This window comes from Brachyhypopomus gauderio, chromosome 8, assembly GCF_052324685.1.
Source record: "Brachyhypopomus gauderio isolate BG-103 chromosome 8, BGAUD_0.2, whole genome shotgun sequence".
Classification (NCBI taxonomy): domain Eukaryota; kingdom Metazoa; phylum Chordata; class Actinopteri; order Gymnotiformes; family Hypopomidae; genus Brachyhypopomus; species Brachyhypopomus gauderio.
This window is the reverse complement of record NC_135218.1, coordinates 24,542,601-24,567,579: the sequence shown is the minus strand read 5'-3', so window position 1 is coordinate 24,567,579 and position 24,979 is coordinate 24,542,601. Positions and strand designations below refer to the sequence as shown.

The following is a 24,979-nucleotide window of genomic DNA, read 5'->3' as shown; positions in this document are numbered from 1 at the left end:
GTCTTGTTGATGTGTGATCGACCACTGGGACTACCGCAAAGTAGCTTTGATTAGACATCCAAAAGGACCCGATCGGAAAAGGTTCTGGAGTTGGTATCGCACTGTGCGCAGGACATACTTCTGTTAACTCACTCGTGTCATTTGCAGGTTTCTAAAGTGAAGAATAAACCGTAGAATTACTGTTGAAAAGTTACCTCATCTGAGAGGTAAAAGTGTTTATACAGAACCAGCTGAACGGGTCGCAAAAATCCTAAACTTGACCATTTGCAAAAAGACACGAAGGAATTGGACAACGCACGAGGTACACTAGTGTCTGTGGTGCACACTGATCTATTAGAGCACCAAACTACAGCCAGGCTAGACTAGTGACCCCAGCTTTATTACTTTATTAAACACCCTGCAGTACAAATGAGTCCTCGTGGTGTTGCAGTGACTGAAACGCCCCCGACAAAATGCATGTAACTCCAGTGCATTTAGAATAAAGTGCCTTTACCTTCTGCGGTCCAGCAGACTCCACCAGATCCTCGTTGCAGAACTCATCTGAGTCGAGGCGGTTTTCTGACCACATGAGTGTAAAGCACTCTTGCATTTTTCCCTTTGACACCATTTATACACCGGCGAGGAGATTGTGAAGGTGTGGCAAGAACTGGTGGGCAGACCTGCCCGAGCGCTCCGAGGAGCGGACCTTTAGACCCGGGATAACGCTGGCTTACCCTGCACTTTAAATATATTTACATATATATGCTATATATATATATATCACAAAAGAAGCCAAACTGGCCTAAAACACAACCTTGTCAAAGTGATTAAGCACAGAAATTAATAAACACAAACTCACAGCTTTACAACATAATAAATAAACCATGAGAGTCATGAGGATTTTAAGCAATTGACCACTATTAACGTTTGACAACAGGTGTTCTCACAACTGCCTTTTTCTAGCAAAGGCGCGCGCACACACACACACACACACACACACACACACACACACACACACACACACACACACACACACACACACACACACACACACACACACACACAACCTGTTTCACAGCTTCTGTAGTTTTATTTCAGCAAGGCACTAGAAACTTGGGAATACAGAAAGGACACAAATATACAACCATTTTAAAAAAATTGTTCACACAAACAAATATTCATGATAGTAAAGCTTGATTTTCTCCACCCAAAACATGGAGCTGCTGGAACATCTACACCAATACTGGTACCTCCACCTCTCCAGACGCAGCTAATTAAGGGGGGCTGTATTGACATTATATGGCTTTTGTTAAAAAAAAATAAAAATTTAAAGAGCAAAAGAGAATACAGTAACGATGCATTTGGAAATGCTCTCAAGAAATGAGAGCCAGTTACCATAAAATAACAATAATAATCACTAGAAGACAAATGGATACTGAATAAGAAGTTTCGTTTGAGACGGGCTAAAGCGTGTTTTTAAATCTTAACTCTAGTGAGCGGGTCCCTCGAGAGAATGTCTCAATGCAGGAGTGGACGACCCCCGTTTTGAATAGTTAACCGAAGCTGCTAGGAGTCACGCAAACATGCTAACAGCAGCCTCAGTGCCGGACGAGTGTGCCCCCCCCCCCGCAGGAGTGTGTGCAGCTTCAACATGCAACCTGCAGCCTAGAGCGCATCTGAACTGAAACGAGGAAAAAAACCCCTCACAAACTCAGTTCCGCTCTGCGAGGCTGTGCTTTTCTCAGCAACGTGTGACTTTTTCACCAATAACACGCCACCGTTTCTCCAACACACACACGCGTCTGCTGCAGGCTTCACTGTGTATTCAGGTGCCATTTGGGCTTGACCGGCATGTTGGTGTACAAAAATGGAAAATCGGAGAGAGGTGATGTCCGGCCTTTTGCAGGTACGTTTTGCATTTAGCCCCCTCGATAACGTGGCTTGTATGTAGGAGAGAGCTCCTTCCCCAACAGGGGAACACAGGGGACAGCGCACCTGACCACAGCGACAGGACCCACTCCAGTCTGTACCGTTTCAAACCGAGTCCGTTTTGGCAGGAACGCCGGCCCTCCTCACCAAACCCTGCCTCCCGCACCCCCTTTCCCGGGCCCTAGCGCTCACTGGGGCCCCAGGCCGTCGCTCTGCTCCGCCCCCCACAGCCGGTAGAAGTGGGTGAAGTCGACGTAGGGTGGCACGCGGCCCGTCTCGTCGGGCAGCGCCGGCTGGCTGCCCCGCCGGTGGAACAGGCTGCCGTCGCCCGAGCTGGAGCTGGAACTCTGTGTCTGCGTGTTGGTGGACTGCAGCGTGGCTGTGGGGCTCTGCCTATGGGGACGAGAGGACACACACGGGGGGCGGGGACTTCACTGATTGGCTCCAAAAAGGCTAGAGTGCAGAAGGAACCTGCTGATGAGGGGAAGCAGGTGTGGAGTTGTCATGCATTATTAAACTGTTAACTGGTGATTAATGTGCTAATTACCTGTAATGTGGGGGGAATGTGAGCCACATATGAGTGCCTGATTAATACTGGTTGAGTTTGGTGCATAAAACAGTCAAACCTAATAAATGATTCATTCATTACTTGGCAATGTTTGTTTAACTTTGTCTTTGTGCGAGTAACCATTGTAACCACAAAGCGTTTCGTTTGGTGAGTTATGTATTTTCACTGATAACAAATGTGCATGAACAGATTAAAAAATATTCTGGTCTGACACATCAAACACAAGCAACATTGCAGAAATTCTTTACAGGGGAGGACCTGAAATCTGAAATCATGTCTGATGTTCAGGGATTGGAGAAAGAAAGAAAAAAACAAAAAAGACCAAAGCAAACCTTAAAAAAAACCTTTACAGTCGGACAATGGGAAACAGAGAACGCCTACTATAACCTTCATGCCTTCATACTGGAGGCATCTCTTTATGAAAACTTAGCACCACCCTCAAGCTCCAACACCACAGAGCTGTCTGTGAGTCTGCCTGCCCTCTGGCCATATCTAAAAGGCTCAAGTTCTGAGTATGAGAAAATCAGAATAACAACCTAGAGAACACAAAGTTAAGGCAAAAAACAGATGAAACCACCAGACAAGATGGAAGGAGCCATACCTGGGTGTGGGGGTTCCTCCCTCCAGGGTGGAGGCTGTGCTGGTGCCGTTGGTGAGGGTTCCCTGGGATGGCATGACCAGAGAGAGCGTCACACTGGTCTTGCTGGTACTCTGACTGTTGGAGTAGGGCACAGAGACTGGGTAGATGCGCCCTCCTGGAAGAGGGGGAGACGGGGCCGGTTAATGAACATGGTTTTGGTAAACGTGCTGCTGCTGTACCAGCATGACTGTAGTTTCACACTCCAAATAGAAACACTCCACAACTGTATTAGTGGAACATAGATACGTGAATACAGCTGGATTTCAGAAGAGAACGTGTGCACACACACACACACACAAAGGATAAGGAACAAATGAACACAATACCACAAACGAGTGAAAGAGAGAAAGGGAGAGAGAGAGAGAGAGAGAGAGAGAGAGAGAGAGAGAGAGAGAGAGAGAGAGAGAGAGAGAGAGAGAGAGAGAGAGAGAGAGAGAGAGAGAGAGAGAGAGAGAGAGAGAGAGAGAGAGAGAGAGAGAGAGGTGGGTGTGGGGCATTACCCTGGGTGGGCGTGAGCGACCCGTCTGAGAGGGGGTAGTTAATGGTGCGGATGAGGAGGGTCATGTCCTCATGGCGGGAGCAGTGTGCAGATCTCTGTCTCCCACTGGCGTAGGCGTCGTGATGGAGGCGCTTCACCCGCTCCACCACCGACTGGGCCACCGCCTCCAAGCTGCTCTGCTGAGCCAGCTCAGCCGCCACCATGGCAACTATGTCCTGGAACCGGGAATTGTGGGAAATGTAGTCGAGCACGAATGTTATTTTAAGAGCGTGACAGAAACCCGAAACCTAGGCTCCAGAGAGTAGCTATGTCGTTTCTATAGCAACTACAAAAAGCAAGAACATCAACCTTTTTACAACCTAGGCACATATATTAAATTACTAAGAAGTGGGCTGTAAATATTTAATGCATTAATTAACGTAGTAATTAACATTCATTCAGTGCCAAAGGCACCTGTTGAAAAAAAAAGCGGTTTAGTGAGGTGGAAACGGCCAATGCAGGTGAGAAGATACCTGGTTGGCTTGTTCAGGGCCGTGGGCAGCCTCAAGAGCTTTGATGAGACCTTCCGACATCAGCAACAGGAAGCCCGTCACTCCGTCCAATGATTGGCCACCGTGGATCTCGGGCACCGCTATGATTGGCTTACTCTTGGCCATACTAACCAGCCACACATCGGAGTCAGACAAACATAAAACAAGGTTCACAGAAGTTCAGGCAGTAAAGCCAGCGGCATGAAAATGTGCTCCAGGAAATTAAAACAAGCCACTTGATTAAATGCTAAATCCGTTGATGTGTGTCATCTGCATTGCCTGTCTGTGCTGAGGCTTGGGGGAAGCTAAAAACAACACACCCTGCGTGTGTGAAGGACGGAGACCTGAAGAGCTACGGGAACATCTGTGTGGGTGCATCTGCGAGACAGCAGGACCCTGAAGAGCTTAGTGTGGCAAACAGCCGAAGAAGACAGCAGACCACAGAAACACACAGACACCAGTGTTCTACAGCGCAAATAAAAAACGCATTTGGTTCTTCAAAAAGCGAGATTTTGATGTAGTCTACCGTTTTACGGTGTATTCATTAAACGTGAATATAAATGTGTTCGGGCGCAGGGCGACGCGGGTCAGGCAATATTTCCTGCTAATATAAAATTCCTGCTAAAGAATACAGTATGTTGGCTTACGGAAAGCGAAAGTTGTTAGCTCTCTGTGTAGCTTGGCCGACTAAAGACGTTAGCTAGTGCTTAAAGAAAACCGATTAACGTTGGTTTAATTTTCTGAATTTATAGAAAAAAATAAATGTTACAAAAACTGCTGCAGTGTGGATGCACTTGACAGTACTGTTCAATATTAAATCAAAATGATACTCGGGTTCTTGGCTCTAAGTGAACGTTGGTTATTTTACTGTGTTCGTGTGATTGGATTCGGTTTCCAGTATAGTCTGCAGAAATCATCCTCATCTGTCTGCACTGGGAATGAAAGGACGTTATCAAGTTTGTGCTTGTAAATGTTTCTGTGTCCTAGATTTTTGATGTTAGAAGCACCTGCGCTCTTTGGCAAAGGCTTGCTGTAGAACCCTGCACACACGCTCCAACACGCACACACACACTCACGCGCACACACCACACACGCACGCACACACACACACACACACAAACACACACACACAAACACACACACACAAACACACACACACACGCACCTGGGAGGATGCAAATGTTGATACTGATCTAATTTAAATGGGTCAGAGAGAAAGCCTAGATAGCCAACATGAAGACATGTGACAGCAGCCTGGAGCCACGGCGATAAAATACAGCACACACACGTCCTGGACACACGTCCTCTGGTTTCATCCCAACTCACCTCAGGACATCGATGTCTGTGTAGTTGAATTTGACCTTGTAGTCTCCAATTCTCCTCAGACTGCTCTGGCCAGCGATTAGCGCTGTCTGTCTCAAACGAGCAGGGTCTAGACCTGAGAGAGGGTGAGAACAAGGCAGGCAGAGAGTGAGACAGAGAGCAGGAGACAGAGAGCAGGAGACAGAGAGCAGGAGACAGAGAGCAGGAGACAGAGAGCAAGAGACAGAGACTGCATCATAAAACTAGAAACAAATGTACAAACGACCAGATAAACAGTAAACGTGTGTCCTTTGATCATGCGGGCCGTTTTGGTCCAGGTTTGAAGTGTAGATGTGCAGCAGACACACTCACCCAACTGGGCCAGTCTGGTGAGCTCATCTTCATTATCAGTTGTATGAGCACGCCCGATCTGTATCACCTGATTCTGCCTGTCTGGGGTGCACTTACACAGCAGAGCACGATTGGTTCCTGAACACACACACACATACACACACACACACACAGTCCATTGTTACATTTACAAGCACATTCACGAGAGCAATCACCGAATCCCTTAGACTTTGAAACATAAGAGACTCAGTCCTAAAATAACTGTGTGGTCTGTTAACACAAACAGCTGAAAAGCCAAATAAAAGAGGGGAAATAGTTCTACTAGAAATACCACCAAGCTACAAAGCCAAGTTTTTTATCGCAGCCCAGATAAAAGGCCAACGGATGTATTCTTCTTTCTTTTCACTGAAGCACCGTCTCTAGCAGTGTTGGTATATCTGTCTGACCAATGACCAGAAGTGCGTAAACTGCAGTAGCCCCTCTTCTGAAGGTGTGTCAGCCATAGTCAAAACACCAGACCAAAGGAGGGCTTGTAACACCTACTTAACCCAACGCACTAAACTGCTTGGCTCACGCTGTGACTGGCGCCCTCAAGAGATGCTTGAGGTTTCATGTCACAGCAAGGACATCATCCCCGACAGACATGAGCTGTAATGCAGAGGTATCAGATCAAAAGGTGCTTTTACGCAATTAGAGTCTGTCCTCAAAGGCCCAGACATCGCCGACTCTGAAGCGGAACACACGCACCTGGACAGAACAGATTCGCTGGTTATGTGTGTTTTGTCCTTTAATGATGTTCATTTATGGTCTTTAAGTATGAACACATTTATTTGTAGCTGTGCGTTTGGTTTTCTGCAGGAATTCCGATAGTTTGGGTTAGATATACATGATTCACTCCAAACGTAACTGCATTATGTGACATTTTGTTTGTTTCTTTCCTCTGCTGAAATATGGACGCTGTGTGTAAAAGAGACGGCAAACGCCTTCAAACAAAAGCCAAATACCCAAACCACTATTTCAAAACCAGCTGGAATTCAGAGGCGTAACAACAGAGGTCATGTAACCCCAGCAGGTAATTAGAGGGGGGGCTGAACGTGTCAGATCTACCTGACCACACAATAGGTGAAACATTGTTCTGAAAGAATCTCAATGGGACTTCACCTCAGGGGAAAAGAACCCAGTGAGGCAGGAAAAGGCTCAACAGCAAAGGACACGTAAGATATGTGGGGCGAGGGAGGGAGGGAGGGAGAGAGAGAGAGAGAAAGAGAGAGAAAGAGAGAGATAGCTTGCTTGGTGTCTCATTCTTTACAGGATTCTCCTCAGGTCTAATTCAGATTCCCACCCTCATTGTGTCCACTGAGACTTTCCGTCAGAACCAAACAGACGGCAGAGAGCAGACATCACCGTCAGACAGCCAATCACACCACAGACCTCGACCAGACAAAGAGCAGAAATATGTCTGCAACTTCCCCTTAGTAAAATAACCCCCCTCTTATTATTTAAACTGGCATTCATGGAACTTCAGAGGGTATCCAGGAAGTGTACCAGTGAAAATAAAAATGAGTTCCTTTCCTACGTGGCCTCTGGCCTAAATTATTATCAGACTGTGTAGGATTTCCACCAGTTACGCACAACCAGTTACACGCAACGTAACGTAAACGTCTTCTTCGTAAACATTTTAATGGAGCTAGAGTTTGAGTATAGAGCTGTCACCTACTAAGACTTGAAAAGTACAAGTTGGTTCAAATGTGACTTCATTACGTGTAATGAGTAAATGTAGTGAGTTCCTGAGGTGGAGGTCCTGAGGCTCATCAGAGTAAGTGTTCAAGTCAGACGTCTAAAGGTGTTTGCTTCATTCGGCTGAAGTCGTGGCTGTTTCTCCGACGTGGAAGACGCCATGTGTGTGTGCTGCGCATGTTTGTACATACCCACATTAGCAATGTACAATTTGTTGTTGAGAATTAAGGCCACGATGGCCATGGCTCCTCCTGACACCTCCTGCTCCAAACTCTTCAGCTTCTCTGCAATCTTCTGGAACTGAGCAGGCAGCTGGTGAAACGGCACCCCCTGTAGGCCAACAGGAACAGTGCCAGAATTCACTACTAATGTAGTCATTAGTGATGCTAGGTTGTGTCATTTTTAAACTTCTACTTAAAATACAAATGAATACCAACTACTGTGGAGACATTTAGAAATGCGTAGTATCAATGAAAAACTACAATAAATGAATGACCTTTGACAAACCGGGCGTATACGTAAACAACACGTGTCCTTCACCAGAAAAACCCGCTTTTTCACCATCATTCTTCTAATAACTTATTCTTTGTCCTGTGAGTGCGGTGAGTCAAAAGCATGCTTTTAATTTCAGTACTTTTCATTGCTTTGACCCGTGCCTAGCAACAGACGCACAGAATGTAGGTACTCGTGACATCAGAGCCCATTTTCAAATTGCCCCCGTGGGCAGAACCGGCAAAGGAATTTACTATTTGTGTATTCAAATTCTTAGTGAAGGTGTGTGTGTGAGGGACAAGAAGGCTACAAGCTTTGTGCGTGCGTGTGTGTGTGTGTGTGTGTGTGTGTGTGTGTGTACTCTTGCCTCAGGAAGCTGTGTCTGTAGGTTAGCCTTTTCTGCTAGTGCATCATCGATGGTCTCAAAGTAGCTTTTCTCCACTACGTCAAAAGCCTTGAAAAAAAAAAGAGATGCCAACAATGACCACAGTGATTCATTAACATCTGGACGGCCTGAACCGTGTGATTATCACCCACGCAGATATCCACAGTATGGTTTCAATGTCTGTATAGCAGACATTCAGAAAACCTTTAAAATGCTTTAAAGTGTTTCTTAGCTGTCTGATAAAAGCTTCCTATGTAACTTGACTCTTATCTGGAAGAGATGCTAGATCACCAACACCAGAGTCAGACACAGGATATGTTATTAAAAACAGATCATTATCAGATCAAAAACATGATGAATAGCTAATCTAAATAAAATTATTTTCTGTCTCAGAAGAGCAAGCCCTACTGTTTTAAGACAGCATAGTCTGACAGTTTTGCTGCAGTTTAAGAACAAGACTGGTGTTGTTTGACTGAGGCTCAGAACTCCTTCCTTGGACTGGGTTAGCAGGACATGTAAGGAGTCGTGTGAACTCACTTGGCCAGAGGACCACAAACATGGACCTGCCATGCATAAACCCGTCTTAACCACTGAGGCTATATCATAAGCCAGCAAACCAGTCATGTCTGTTTGGATTTGGGTTTGTGGACCATACATGTTTCTTGTTTTTGTTTTTGAATTCTCTCTCCTAAGCACACCAGCTCTAATACAGGCCGTTCACATTTAAACTGGGCCAGTTTACCAACCACTACTCCCCTGGTAGAATAGTAACAGGTTGATAGCAGCCACCAGGGCCTGCCGAGTAGATCTGAGTATGTGCGGGTGCCGGGGAACCTGTTCCACACCCTCTACCTGCGTGAGGATGCGGTGAATGTCAGCGTCGGAGTGTCCGGAGTTGAGCTGGTCCAGGAGGAGCTCTGCTGACAGGCACTGGGCCGCAAAGGTGGCCACGTAGCTGCTGTCATAACCATTGAACACGCCATACAGGAACAGGCACTCCGTACTGCAAGAGAGCAGCATGCATTATTCAGATGAATCAATCAAACGTTCGATGCATGTGCTTCCACAGCTACCAAGCTGCTGGTACTCTTGAGAAACTCCGCAAAACCCCCCAATGTTTCATAGTAAAAGAAATACAACTGTCAATAGTTCCTACATAAACCTTTAATAAATCATGATCATTTTAGTAATCATCAGCATTTCATAAGTACGTTAATAACCAGTGTAAAAAAAAGGATAATAATTCCATTAGTGTTGCCCAGAGGAGAATAGCGGTCAACTTTGACTCTTAGATGCTTTCAAGGTTTCTCCCTCATCCACTCTGAGAAGCTTAATGTTCTTCTTGCCATGGTCAACCCTGGCTGGCTGAGAAGAGGCCGTGATCTGTTTTTGTGCTACGTTGTTACTGCGAAAATAAAGCCAGATTAACTTGAGCCTTGAGCGTTGGCTCCAGGGGAATATTAAGGAAGCTGGTGTGTTCAGGGTTGGCGTTTTATCTTATGTAGCCGAGAGACGACCAGTTCCCTTGAAAAAAGGCAACGTGCTCCAGATAAGGAGAAGTCTGCAGATGTTGCAGCACAACTGTGGCCAATTCGAGAGACATAAAAATGTCACTCGCAGCCTCCTTTCTGATTCAGAGCGGCTCAGTCAGTGATTCAGGTGGATGTCAATAACCTCTGGTGATTACTATCAAACCTCGGTGTTCTTGGTTTTGTAAATTAGGAGCGCAGACCACACCTTCCGCTGAGTTATGGCATAGGGGGCGAAAGCAGAGGAAGGAAATGAATTCTGAGAACAAGAAGGAACCCGGGGTGGCCTCAGCAGCCCAAACGAAGGATCAGGAGACCCCAAATGAAGGACTGAGAGATTTGGTGGAGAAAACATAGAGGGGCAGGGGGAGGGACTGGGAGCTAAGAGGGAGGGGTTTCAGATGCAGTCATGATACATGAGAGCATTTACTCTGCTTCAGAGTGTGAAAAGATACAAGAGCATCTTGTCTAATTTAGGCAACAAAATCTGTTTCTCTTGTCTTAAAGTAGTTGCAGTCAGTAGGTGATGAGCATGACCTACTGAAACTCACTGCTGTCATAACCCCTTTAACAAAGTCCTTCATGACTTTTTTTCTCCCGTTTGTTTTAGTTTGTGAACCTGAATGCTAAATGCTTAACTTGAAACTTGTTTGAAAACCAGCTCCTGGTCATCTTGCTGTTCTTAACTGCCATGCCACCACCATCCCTGACTCATTTGGGCTTAAAAAATGCCTTATGACAATAAAAGACAACAGATGACACCAGGCAACACATGAAACAATTCAAAATTCAGATCAGAATTCATGAGCCTAACTGTTGATCCATTACACAGTCCTGGCGCTCTAGTCCCCCTGATCAGTGTCTGTCCTTCTCTAGACACATGTGACTTAATCGTGATTAAAAGCAAATCGATCACGGAGGGGAAGGAAACCACTGTGCCACGCTGCGTGCCCTGGGTGGCGGGACGAGGGACTGGCAGCAGCGGCTCACCTGAAGAGGAAGTGGCAGTCCTCATTAGGGTGACTCTGGCTGCTTTTGCCCTCGGGGCCATACACACAGTTAGGGGCAGTGCCCACGCCACACTGCTGGCACGGCGGCAGGTCATCTGTCCAGCTCGGGTGCTAAAACCACAGGAAGAAACACAGCGGTCACATCTTTGTGGCAGGCTGGGGACCACTGATCTTCTAATGATGCTAAAAAAATGCTCTGGACGTTTAATTTGTAAATGTGCTAAGCTTTGGTTGGGACAGATGTATGGAATAATGTCATACAAGTGTATTAAAGTTTTTTTTATTTATTTCAGAACAGCTTTGCAGAGATCTTAAACACACTCTTCTTTACAGAATAACACAATGAACATTTTTCAATGTTTGATCTTAAAAAGCATCAACAGGGAACAACAAAGTGCATCCAGGTTGTTCCTGTCTTTGCCCAATGAGCATATTGCTGGACTCAGAAGATCACTTTGCCTTGTATTCTGTAAATCACAAAACCTCACCAAAATACATCTGATTCTCACAGCTGCAGGGACTCGGGGAACAGAGTGTCCAGATAACTGATTATGTGGTAGTTTGTGATTTACTGTCTGTGACCCTCAATCAGAACACACTGTTCATCTCCTTATCTGTGAGTGTCCCTCAGTTAGACCTTCTCTTCCTCTCTCTCTCGTAGTTTTCATTACTCATACACCTCTCCTGATAAGAGCACCTACATGTGTCTTAAGACGCATCTTATTCCTTCTGTATTTCACTACTTTAGAGCTCATTCACACACCCGTGTGCTGTGTTCTCCCTGAGGACTGAACAAATGTATATAGTGCTGTTTATGAACCCAGAGAGCTATGTACGTCCAGAGACGATATTTTACAAACCCAAACACTTGACATAGAGATTAATAGTCGCAATGTATACCTACCTATATACTATAGCTAGCTTAACTATAGCTGTCCATAAAAAGTTAAGTTACCCTGTTAACTACATAACCTCTGGCTAGACAGACAAGTTAGCTGCTCACAAATGGTTATGCAGCTTAGCTAGCTGTCTAGCACAGGTGTGTTTACCTGACGACGCGTTATAACGTCTTAACGTCGTGGATACCCCAGTGTGCTAACGGGCTAACCTGAGCTAACTGGGCAGACGCTGTATTCTAACAGGCGACGACAAAGGTTTCCATTCAGTTTATGTTCGTGCCGCTGTACTCGACACCGTCATGAACACAAACACAGCGCCCTTTTTTTTAGCTGCAGATTAGATTATGTGGCGATACTCCACTGTACAAAGGGAAAACGCGACGACCTGATCGTTCTTACACTTTGCATCAGAGTCCTCCGCTGCGCCGCCATCTTGAGCGGAAGTGTCTTTTTATGGCGCGCGCTAGAGCCGCGCAGCTTCCGCGAACAGATTTGCATACCACGCCCACATGTATACGCGCTTCCACAAACAGATTTGCATACCACGTCCACAGGCATACGCGCTTCCACAAACCGATTTGCATACCACGTCCACAGGCATACGCGCTTCCACAAACCGATTTGCATACCACGTCCACAGGCACACGCGCTTCCACAAACCGATTTGCATACCACGTCCACAGGCACACGCGCTTCCACAAACAGATTTGCATACCACGCCCACAGGTATACGCGCTTCCACAAACAGATTTGCATACCACGCCCACAGGTATACGCGCTTCTACAAATAGATTTGCATACCACACCCACAGGTATACGCGACCACACGGCACACACGCGAATTACATCAGCAGATCATACATACTAAATGGGCATTATAACATTTTTCTCACACCAGATTAGAGGTCTGCGCGAGACTGCTTTTTTAATCCCGCAAAAAATCGCTTGTTTTAATCCCGCTCCCGCCCACACCTGCTTGTTTTAATCCCGCTCCCGCCCGCACCGGCCAAAAAATCGCTTATTTTAATCCCGCACCCGCCCACCACATACACATTTCTGTCGCCCCCCGCCCGCAATCCTAATATGAATTGAATTAATTAGATTTAGTACTTGAAATTTTCTTATGTATTTATTAAAACAGCAATATAGCGATTGATCGCGCTGTCCCATTTCTTATCACAGTCCAAACACATCCCGTTAGATGACGTACACCAACACTTTCTGACATGTATCACAACAAGCCGATTTCCATCTCCATTAATTACAATGGAATATGACTTCCATACATCAGACTTTCGTGTAGTTGGCTTAATTGTGGTGTATTCGCCTGTTTTAATAGAATTTTCCACAGCTGAAACTGGTTGACCGTCTACAGCAGGGGTCGGCAACCTATGGCACGCGTGCCACCATTGGCACACCGAGGCATAGTCACTGGCACGCGACACGCTGGACCAGCATCAGCAAAAATATATATTTTAATATAAATTATTATATTAATGGATTATACTTTCGCGAGTGACCGTAGCGCGCGACTCCGCACGCACACCTCGCGCGAACGGCGGAGGCGTTTAAACTTGGCGATCGATCGCGATATAATACGTTTTGTGTCGATTTACACCTCCCCCCCTCCTTGGTCAACAATTTAAACTCGCCGCCATAGTGGCACACTCATTGACTGGACATGTTAAAGTTGGCACTCCATGTCTCACCCCTGGTCTACAGTCTCTGCCATTTCTGTATCAAAATGACGCACACTTCATGTTCACGTGATCAGTTGCTTAGCCAATATTTTGAATTAGTTTATTGCTTACTTACTGAATGATTAGTTGTTTTCGTCCTGTTCCTTATGCATGGAAATCATTGCGTTGTTATTATTATAATTTTCTAGACTATTAATTTGCGGGATTTTTCTACACGTATATGCGGTCCCGCTCCCGCATCGCCTGGACTAATTCAACTCCCGCTCCCGCCAATAACAATTAAATTCTGTCCCGCGCCGCAAGATATTCTGTCGGGTCCCGCGGGACCCGCGGGATTACCGCGGGAGTGCAGACCTCTACACCAGATCACATCATAAATGGTCCATCAGTTTAACTGGTCCGAAGGACAAATATTGGACACCTAGATACGTAGGTACCAAGATGAGTGAAACGTTTTATTTTACCCCCATCTTGTGGCCGAATATGACATTATACAAACTACATTGGTTTGCCTGAACCTGAAAATGAACCTGTAAAATTTTAACATAAATAACATAAAACAATATTTATGAAAGTGAATTATTTATTCATTTTTATCTATAAAGTGCAGCTCACAAGAGATAAAGAATAAAATAGTTCTGTAGTCTGCAAATGAATGTAAGGAATGCCACCTGATCTTCCCTAACCAGCCTCACCTGCCCCTCATTACCACGCCCCCTTTCAGTCACACTTATACACCTTCCCCAACACGTCTCAGTCGCGAAGTATTGCCGACTCATGCCGCGTACCAAGCCGTTCTATTACCTGTCTGCTTTCCTGTGTTCTGACCCTCGCTTACGTCCCCGACCTTGTCTCCTGCCTAGTCCCTCTGTACCTCCTGACTTCTGCTCCCCCGGTATGACCCTGGACCGTCCTGACCACGCCAAGAAAACGCTGTTGCTACTAGTCCTAGTACTCGTGATTCACCTGCCTGTGTTTGTACCAGCGTCTCATTTCAATAAAAGCGGTGTTCTTCCGCATTTGGATCCCTCTCTGCCTGGTCAATTCGTAACAATGAACTAATTTATACTCCATAGTGTGAGTCTCCCAACATGCAGGTGGACGTATCTAAAATAGATTTTGTATGGAATCTCTGAAACTTGCAGGCTGCTACACGTCAGTAAATAAACAGTATTGAACTTTCATATGGTGAAGAGTAATTGAAAGATTACTTATTGCTGAGACACATGTTTGAGGCTTATTATCCATCTTTTCTCCTATTTTGGCTCTACTAAATATGATGTTTATGAATGTGTCACCTACTGGCACAGTGCTATAAATTGTAAATACATGTAAACATTTTGTAAAATTAAATATTAAAAGATGTCAGGGGAGCTGGTGTGGCCCATAGTCCCAGTTGAAATGATCTGAATTGTCATATTTGGCAATTAAATTTATGATGTAGAATTAGAAACATCCCCTTTATAATAGGTTATTTACAACTAAAAAAACACAACAAATTCTTTGACGAAGTGATTTGGTTATTTATTTCTTATTGTGTGTATAGATTAAAATCCACCACATCAAAAACAGTAGCACTTAGGTAAACTGGTTTTCATTTTCTGTAGCTATCTAGAATAACACAAATAAGGTCACACAATCCTAAATATCTTTATATAGTTTGGTCTTCCAACTCTTTTCTTTTGTATTTTGATTGCAATCATTATTCCAAAATAAACTCATATGTCATGAACATAAACAAATGCTGGAAAATGTTCACAGACATACAGGGGGGACATAAAACTACACCAAAATTGTGTACATACTTTTCACAGGACAATCTTTAAAATAATGATCTCTCATTATATTCAGTTACAGATTTACATATATATACTAAGCTGTTCTAAAGCTGGGGTCTGTCCGTATGGACTTTCTGAAATAACAATCAGACTATCCAACACAATAAAATACAAGTCCTGATATCAAAGCCCAGTGGGTACTTTACATGTTTAGCAAAGTCTCTGACAAGATATGGACTTTTAGGCAAAATCTCACTTGACCACATAAATTAGTCAGCAACCGTGGCTTGATTGGTGGGAAACTGGCTGTGTTATCCCAAACTCTGTGGAATGATATTACATATTCAGCAATTTACCTCAGGAAATGATGTATTATTTTGATTAGCTTTGTGACTATTCACATATGACAGTACTATTGTGAATGAAGGTAACAGACGTGAAGTGCTTGAGCTGGTAGAGTTACAAATGACTGAAACACTCCATATGAATGGACAGCTCAGGTTTACGAAATAAAAGTCCGTCCCAGGATTTTACTTCGTCCATCTCCTAATTAGCTAAAGCAACAGACAGAATTAATTACTAAACATCAACCGGGTGATATAAAAATCACGGCAGGACGTTTTGTTTTCTGAACTAGAACTTACCTCCGGTCTTCAGTCAATACCCAAGTAATTTAAAGATCTGTATAGCCTTTAGCTAACTTACTGTCCGTGCCCACACCACATAAAGAATGAGAGACAAAAGAGATAATGCACAATGACACACTTCATTGCTATTGTTGAAGAGCGCGGACAGAGGCACTGTGATCAGACGTCTTGCCGGCAGTATTTGTCCTTTAGATGTGACCACTGTCTCAAGAATGCAAAGATCTTCCAAGAACAAAAAGAGCTGGATGGATCCGTAATCTTGGTAATGTGCACTCACATACATATCTACAACCAGACTAACACACACGCAGATGAACACATGCACACATGTAAATATTGTGTAATATGAAATTGTACAGGTATGGAAATAAATTCTGTTCTAGATATTTTTAACACAGATTGCGTTTAGTTCAATGTATTTTTTTTTTCCAGTGTCAGAACTTCCTTAAGAGGGGTGTTAATCCAAGACTATAGGCATAATCTCAATCTGAAGCTTATCCCTCCCACTGGAGCGTCACTTTACACCAGCACACAATTGGTGTGTGAGCAATGCAAACTGAGTGCAGATTTTTTGTCTCAGACAGACGTAACTTCCAGATTTTTGCAATACTCAAATATACCCAATGTTTCTACACACCAATCATTAGCGAGTGACTGGGCAAAACCCAAATGCTCAGGCTGAAGGCAAAATTGTCGACTGCAGGCCTTTACTGAGAAGCTAACTTCACCTCTGCCTAAACATAAACAAAGACTCAAACCTAGAGCAACATTGCTGTGCTGACAGAAGAACAATGAAAAAAAGAACTGATAAGGCAAAAAATGTAGTCTGAGAACATTTTTTTCGAATTGTGTCAAACGTACTGGCTGTTGGACAAATGTCAGGAAAGGCTGTGCGTCTCCTTCCTGTGCTACGTTTGGGTTCTGACACCACCGCACCCATCCTGCTGCCTGCCTTCAGTAATCCTGCCTCTGGTACCCCGCCGAGACGTCAAAAGCTCCGTCGCTGGCGGGCTGCTGGTAGGCTCCGCCCCCCCCGGGGCTCTCCTGGTCCTCGCCGCTGGTGAAGGCTCGGTAGGGGCCCGCCGCGTCCTGGCTGGGGTCGCTGTATTCCTGGGAGAACAGAGCTGAATCTGCTCCCAACTTATACCTCTGGAACGCCAGGTAGGCCTGTCCTGCCTGACCTCAGGAGGAAGGCACCAACATACCCCAACAGACAGGGTTTTTTTTTTCACAGATGGACACATGTAATGAGGTTCAAATGAATAACACCAGGTTTGTTCAATAAATAAACAAAAACAAAACAGGGGACACAAGACAGAAATTCGGTTTAAATCATTCGGAAATCAAATGGAAAATGAATAAGAACAGTGGATTTAAAACCGAAAACCAGGGGAATGTGGTTTAAACAGTGTGAACAAAAACAGGGGATGAGAGCGGGAACAGGGAGGAGAGAGGTTAGAGCATCATTAGCACACCAGAAGATGGAGGAACAGATTACCAGTGACACTTAACATCACTTAACATCTTAATCGTGACTCAAACTCTGTCATACAGATCCCATGACTGAACGTAGATGAATGCAGGAAGCATTAATTTACAAACCCTAGGCTAAACAGATCCTTAGCGATAAAAAATATAAACATGCATCATCCATTTGGTAGGATCCCAAACCACAGGGCACACCTACTTGTAAATCACATCCATACTGCATAAACAAGTCAGATGTGACTCAGATGATAAAATGACGCCCGAATTACAAAACAAATGTCATAATAAACTTGAAATAAAACAGATCACAGTGTCATGACTCAGCATACAACGACATCCCACCCAAACAACCACTACACCTACTAATAATCAGATTGCACTGAATAGTGTAATGAATACAAGATAAATACGAAGAATAAAAGATAGTCACGTGAATATAGATTGGCACTTCAAGGGTTAAAGGGCATCCATGTAGGTAATCCATGTGTATCTGTGTCTGTTTATTTCGAGTCTATTTCATGTGTTGTTAGATCAGAGGTCAGAGGTCAGAGGTTAGGTGTGGGGGAGGGGAACAATTTGTCGTATTCCTCTTCAAAAGAGACATTTTTTAACCTTTCCAAAGCAAACCATGTAAGAGCAGCCTAGAACATACTCACCCACACACACATACACACACATACACACACATACACACACCAAGGAAGAACCCACATCAGTGCATCTCAGGGCTAACTCTAGTAAAAAAACATCCCCGTCGGGAGATGCTACCTTTGAGAACGAACCTGTGCAACGTTTGTCAAACCCTGTATCTTATGGTCTGATGTGTGCTGCTGTGGGCCCTGTGGTCTGTGTGTGTGGTACAGACCCAGGTGGAGAAGGTGGACTGTGAGTGTGGTACAGACCCAGGTGAAGATGGAGAAGAAGGAGAAGGTGATGGCGGCCCGGGCCGCATCAGCGCCCTCGCGGAGCGGGTTGTCTTCGGGTTTCGCCACCTGCCACTGATTGGCCAAGAAACAGAAGCCCACAAACCACACGAAGGACCAGAACGCTTGAGTGAAAAAGAGAGAGAGAGAGAGAGAGAGAGAGAGAGAGGGAGAGAGAGAGAGAGAAAGAGAGAGAGAGAGAGAGAGAGAGGGAGTGAGAGAGAGAGAGAGAGAGAGGGAATGCACATTACACCACCTGATATTATCATCAGAATTATATCATAATCATAATCATTAGAAAGGTCAATAATTATGAATTTTCATAATAAATAGATATCTCTAAATCCCATTGCAGGATCGTTATATATACCCTACTGAAAGCCAGAATATAATATAATGATATCCAGAGCATAAACAGTGCATGTATGTAAGGTAATAATATAGATCCACAGGCAGTCATGAATAATGTCAGTAAATCAAGACCTGATCTTGATCAATATAAAGGTTCGTTTTAAATGCTTTCACACCCTCATAACTATGCTGGCTAGTTTTTTATATATGTGTGTGTGTGTGTGTGTGTGTGTGTGTGTGTGTGTGTGTGTGTGTGCGTTTAACTGAGTTTGTGTGAGAGATCTGGCTTAAAATACAGTGCATAAACACCTATTGTTCTTTAGAATATGCCCCATGACTTATGACTCTGCCAAGTGAATCCTTATCGCCCTATTATCCTGGGCACAAGCCCAAAACGCAAACGCAGGAGTCAGTGGGAAGCAGAGGCCATGTCTGATCAGGGCAGGACTGTCTGTTCATGGCGTTTATTAGCAGCGTGTCAGGCCAGTGATTGTGTCCTGTATCCTCCACGCACTAAACAGGGCACACGGCACTAAGCTGTTACTCTACGCAGCTCCACTCACACTCCATGTTGGCCGTTTGGCTCTGCTGAAAGCAGGAGGTGAAGTGCAGTGTTACTGCACGCCACAAGGGGCCTTTAAACCCGCTGTTTCTAGAAGCCTGGTGTGTCTTGGGACCAGTAGATAGATTGCTATAGCAACCCTAGTTCTGGAGGACAGATGCACTGGGCATGCCAGCTTATTCAGCTTTGCTAACCGCACCAGACTTATCTGCTACAATGAATACTGGCTAGCACCTACCCACCAATTCACAAATTAAATTATGCTAAAATTTGCTATGGTCAGATTTCCAGTAACAAGAGGTCTTCCGTGTCCGCTCTGCGCCACTAGGGGGCGCCGCCTCACCTGACACCGCGGCGTCGGCGAGCACGGCCTTCTTGCGGTCCTTCACGCTGCTGATCTGGGGGAAGTGGACGTCGAGTGCCAGGAAGGCCATGCAGCAGAGGAAGGCCAGAGTGCCCATCCCCACGGCGTAGTTACACGCGTTCTGGTTTCGGTTGTAAACGCAGTACTCCACCACCTCATCGGGCCGGTTCACGTAGCCCTCATTAGCAATGCAGCCAAATATAACTAACGAGAAGAGCTGAGGGAGAGAGGGAGACACAGAGACAGAAAGAGAGAGATCTGTGTTAGCCCGTCTACTGTGCTAACATATCTACTGCTAACTGTGCTTATTTGAGAGACGCAGACACCACTTGCTTCTCAAACTTTTGCTTCAAACATTTTTCAGAACTGGTTTGCTAAACAGAGCCTTGACTGCTATGTGTGAAACCCACACATGTACAAAAATAAAGTCCTCCATGTCCATAGCAGATGTGAGGTTGTGTGTTCCTGAGAGAAACACACGCAGGGTTGGTGTTGCTAAACAGACAGAGAAAGGAGTTACTGATGGAGCAGAACAGACCACAACACATTTAAACCTCTTTAGTTCAAACCACCCGAATGGAGAAGTGAAGCTTCTCAGAATAGACAACTACCATTTTGCATTAAATGTTTGTTTACGAATTTACATGGAAACATAATTGAACAGAAAACTATTACAAAGAAACAATTCCAAAAGCTTGTTATGTTTTAGATTATTTATTACCTGGAGCAGTATTTGACAATGTATCCCCCCGACACACACACACACACACACACACACACACACACACACACACACACACACACACACACACACTGTGTTCCTCAGTTATAAAACTTTTCTTATTTTTACTGCATTTCTAACTTCAGAAGGCGAACACTCAACTCCCTCCCTCTGAGGGGCAGCATTTTGTTTGGCCCGAGGGAAAATGACTGTTTCAGTGTGCATGTGTGTGGGTGTGTGTATCTCGCTCCAGGCATTTGTTTGCCAGCAGTAGTGGCGATGTTGTTCCTTCGGTATGTTTGTGTGTGTGCGCATGTGTGTCTCTTTCTTTGTGTGTGTGCGCTGTGTACGCATCTGTGTGTGTCTGCGGGGTGTGTGTGAGTGTGTGTGCGGTGATTATAGCGATAGCAGGGTGCCTTTGGCAGGTGTCACAGTGCCCAGCTGGGAAACTCCTATCTTAGAGTATGTGCACCTACACCTCACTGAAACACCCAGAGAAAAGATCATCGCTGTCTAGCTCAGGATTTCTTAGAAGATATTCTCTCTCCTCCTCCTCACTTGGTATATGTCTCTCTCTCTTTCTCCCCCCCCCCCTCTCTCTCTCTCTCTCTCTCTCTCTCTCTCTCTCTCTCTCTCCCTGTCTCCCTCCCTTCTTCTCTTCCCTCTCAACATCTCTCTCTTTCTTCCTCTCCTTCTCCCTCCCTCTCTCTCTCTCTCTCTCTCTCTCCCCCTGTCTCCCTCCCTTCTTCTCTTCCCTCTCAACATCTCTCTTTCTTCCTCTCTTTCTCTCTCTCTCTCTCTCTCTCTCTCTCTCTCCCCCTGTCTCCCTCCCTTCTTCTCTTCCCTCTCAACATCTCTCTTTCTTCCTCTCCTTCTCCCTCCCTCTCTCTCTCTCTCTCTCTCTCTCCCCCTGTCTCCCTCCCTTCTTCTCTTCCCTCTCAACATCTCTCTTTCTTCCTCTCTTTCTCTCTCTCTCTCTCTCTCTCTCTCTCTCTCTCTCCCCCTGTCTCCCTCCCTTCTTCTCTTCCCTCTCAACATCTCTCTTTCTTCCTCTCTTTCTTCCTCTCTTTCTCTCTCTCTCTCTCTCTCTCCCCCTGTCTCCCTCCCTTCTTCTCTTCCCTCTCAACATCTCTGTCTTTCTTCCTCTCCTTCTCCCTCCCTCTCTCTGGTTATCAGGTCTGCACAGTCCCTGGGGAAGTAGCTGGTTTCTGGGTATGACTGACTGGGTATCTCCTCTTGCCACACATGTGTGCACATTTACACACGCCCACACACACAGACACACTCATAAAATCATTAGCCCTGCTTCAACCACTAGGCCTGAAGATAGATGGATATACTCTTTTGGTTTTTTTTAGCTGTGTGTCTCTTCCTGCATCAACATCCTACTCCTTTTCTCTAGTTCCAGGTCTCTCTTGCTTAAGTGTGTGTGTGTGTGTGTGTGTGTGTGCGTGTGTGTGTGTGTGTGCGCGTGTGTGTTTGTGTGTGTGTGTGTGTGTGTGTGTGTGCGTGTGTGTGTGTGTGTATGTGTGTGTGTGTGTGCGTGTGTGTGCGCGTGTGTGTGTGTGTGTGTGTGTGTGTGTGAGAGTGTGTGCGAGTGTGTGTGTGTGTGTGTGTGTGCGAGTGTGTGTGTGTGTGTGAGAGTGTGTGCGAGTGTGTGTGTGTGTGTGTGTGTGCGAGTGTGTGTGTGTGTGTGAGAGAGAGTGTGTGCGAGTGTGTGTGTGTGTGTGTGTGTGTGTGTGTGTGTGTGAATGTGTGTGTGTGTGTGTGTGTGTGTGTGTGTGTGTGTGTGTGTCTGTGTGTGATTGCACCAAGAAAACCAGAAAGAGGAAACCAGAAAGAGGGATTCTTTAGGTTTATCCTCCTATGCTGGTTCAGCACATTACAGTGCTGCTTTATGTAGACGCCACGTTGAGCCCTTCCATCAGGTAGCAGTGTTTACACTATTTACTCTCACTGCAAAACATGATGATGCCAGTCTCACCCGGAGAGACAAGAGAAGCCGTCACAGTGTAGGTGCGGGAAAACAACAGTGAAAAACAGAAATTTTGACATTTAAAAAGGAAAAATATTGGTGGTGGCTAAAACAACGGCAAGACCATATCCCACATCTCTGGCGTCTCACACACCCCGTACACACGCCCTTCCCAAGGTCACTTGATGGTAATCCATTTGAAATACACAGATGTCTTTGAAGCCATGACGGTCTGACTGGGTTTGACTCTCCCCTGCAACCCTCACCCTGTTCCTGCAACCCTCACCCTGTTCCTGCAACCCTCACCCTGTTCCTACAGTCCTCACCCTGTTCCTGCAACCCTCACCCTGTTCCTGCAACCCTCACCCTGTTCCTGCAACCCTCACCCTGTTCCTACAGTTCTCACCCTGATCCTGCAACCCTAACCCTGTTCCTGCAACCCTCACCCTGTTCCTGCAACCCTCACCCTGATCCTACAGTCCTCACCCTGTTCCTGCAACCCTCACCCTGATCCTGCAAGCCTCACCCTGTTCCTGCAACCCTCACCCTGTTCCTGCAACCCTCACCCTGTTCCTAGTCCTCACCCTGTTCCTACAGTCCTCACCCTGTTCCTGCAACCCTCACCCTCTTCCTGCAACCCTCACCCTGTTCCTGCAACCCTAACCCTGTTCCTGCAACCCTCACCCTGTTGCTGCAACCCTCACCCTCTTCCTGCAACCCTAACCCTGTTCCTACAGTCCTCACCCTGATCCTGCAACCCTCACCCTGTTCCTACAGTCCTCACCCTGTTCCTGCAACCCTCACCCTGTTCCTACAGTCCTCACCCTGATCATGCAACCCTCACCCTCTTCCTGCAACCCTCACCCTGTTCCTGCAACCCTCACCCTGTTGCTGCAACCCTCACCCTGTTCCTGCAACCCTCACCCTGTTGCTGCAACCCTCACCTTGTTCCTGCAACCCTCACCCTGTTCCTACAGTCCTCACCCTGATCATGCAACCCTAACCCTGTTCCTGCAACCCTCACCCTGTTCCTGCAACCCTCACCCTGATCCTGCAACCCTCACCCTGTTCCTGCAACCCTCACCCTGTTGCTGCAACCCTCACCCTGTTCCTGCAACCCTCACCCTCTTCCTGCAACCCTCACCCTGTTCCTGCAACCCTCACCCTCTTCCTGCAACCCTAACCCTTTTCCTGCAACCCTAACCCTGTTCCTGCAACCCTAACCCTGTTCCTACAGTCCTCACCCTGTTCCTGCAACCCTCACCCTGTTCCTGCAACCCTCACACTGATCCTGCAACCCTCACCCTGTTCCTGCAACCGTAACACTGTTCCTTCCAGTACCTACTGGTTCTGATTTCTTCCTCATCTCTTTAGCATGCCCTCTTTTACACACACACACACACACACACACACACACACACACACACACACACACACACACACGCACACGTACACGCACACGCACACGCACACGCACGCACACACACATACACACACACACACACACACACACACACACACACACACACATGCACACACACTCAAATGCACTAAATGCTCATCTCATCTCTCAGCGAGTGTGGGTCTATATGTCTGTAGGTCAACCTGAATTATTGAGAAAATCTGATTCACTTTGTCATGCAGAGTGAATTTAGAGTGATCTAGACACAATGTGAAGGTCTGAATGAAATATAGAACGGTATGTAGGAAATGACCCATGAACGTGAATCATATGAACCTATGATTTTTTAAAACTTCACTGAGGGGTACAAATATTTAAAAAATATAATAATAATAATAATGCTAAAAAATATTTGTAAAAATGTATGACTTGTAAAAATGTTAAACTCTGTCATTTATTTATTGAGGAAAATGATCCAATATTACATATCTGTGAGTGGCGGAAGAATGTGAACCTTTAGGGTTAGCAGATCAATAGAAGATGAAGTTTAGATCAGGTGATGTCCACAATGTGTGAATCAGGTGTAAGAGAACAGCCTGTTTTATTCAAAGAACAAGGATCTAGCAATGTCTGGTCTTCAAAACATGTTTGTTTAAGTGTATCATGGCATGAGCAAAGGACATTTCTGAACATCTCAGAAGAATAGTTGTTGATGCTTGTCAGGCTGGATAAGGTTACAATAGCACCTCTAAACCGTTTGAACTCCAGCAATCCACACTGGGACAGCTTGTGTACAAATGGAGGAAATTCAAGATCATTATGACCCTCCTCAGTACCAACAAAGTTCATGACAAGCGCATGGTGTGGAATAGTCTGTGAGGTCACAATGGCACTCAAAATCACATTGGAACCCAATGTCACAACAAAACCATAGGTCACAATGGAACCCAAGGTCACAACGGAATCCAAGGTCACAATGGAACCCAAGGTCACAATTGAACCTAAGGTAAACAATTAAACAGTTAAAGGCCTTTCTTGCATTGGCTAGGGTTAAGGTTCATGAGTCCACCATCAGAACACTAAACAACAGTGGTGTGCATGGCACCACTGTCCTTCACAAAGAACACTGATGCCTGTCTGCAGTTTGTTAAAGATCACATGGACAAGTCAAATAGCTATTGGAATAATATTGTGTGGACCAATGAGACCAGAATAGAT

At 45.5% G+C, this 24,979-nt stretch overlaps 2 protein-coding genes across 5 annotated transcripts in view; both read right to left on the bottom strand.

The window, feature by feature from the left end:
- Nucleotides 1-647, bottom strand: part of mgat3b (beta-1,4-mannosyl-glycoprotein 4-beta-N-acetylglucosaminyltransferase b) — a 32,366-nt gene extending 31,719 nt beyond the window's left edge. Inside the window, exon 1 of the mRNA XM_077015728.1 lies at nt 494-647. Within this exon, the coding sequence (XP_076871843.1) occupies nt 494-540 (47 nt within the window). The 5' untranslated portion in view covers nt 541-647. The remainder of the gene's footprint in view (nt 1-493) is intronic.
- A 402-nt stretch (nt 648-1,049) lies between these two features.
- The window catches only part of LOC143522062 (synaptogyrin-1-like), a 33,981-nt gene continuing 10,051 nt past the window's right edge, over nt 1,050-24,979 (bottom strand). Inside the window, exons 2-13 of one of the 4 annotated variants that reach the window (XM_077015733.1) lie at nt 19,643-19,880; nt 18,366-18,511; nt 10,932-11,062; nt 9,265-9,415; nt 8,395-8,481; nt 7,727-7,865; nt 5,820-5,936; nt 5,472-5,583; nt 4,128-4,272; nt 3,617-3,830; nt 3,078-3,231; nt 1,050-2,301 (exon numbers count right to left, since the gene is read on the bottom strand). In XM_077015733.1, coding sequence (XP_076871848.1) covers nt 2,097-2,301; nt 3,078-3,231; nt 3,617-3,830; nt 4,128-4,272; nt 5,472-5,583; nt 5,820-5,936; nt 7,727-7,865; nt 8,395-8,481; nt 9,265-9,415; nt 10,932-11,062; nt 18,366-18,511; nt 19,643-19,880 — 1,839 coding nt within the window. In that variant the 3' untranslated portion in view covers nt 1,050-2,096. Of the gene's footprint in view, nt 2,302-3,077; nt 3,232-3,616; nt 3,831-4,127; nt 4,273-5,471; nt 5,584-5,819; nt 5,937-7,726; nt 7,866-8,394; nt 8,482-9,264; nt 9,416-10,931; nt 11,063-12,249; nt 12,389-16,075; nt 18,105-18,365; nt 18,512-19,642; nt 19,881-24,979 lie in introns of those variants that run through there. The other 3 variants (XM_077015730.1, XM_077015731.1, XM_077015732.1) reach the window with 3 other exon arrangements.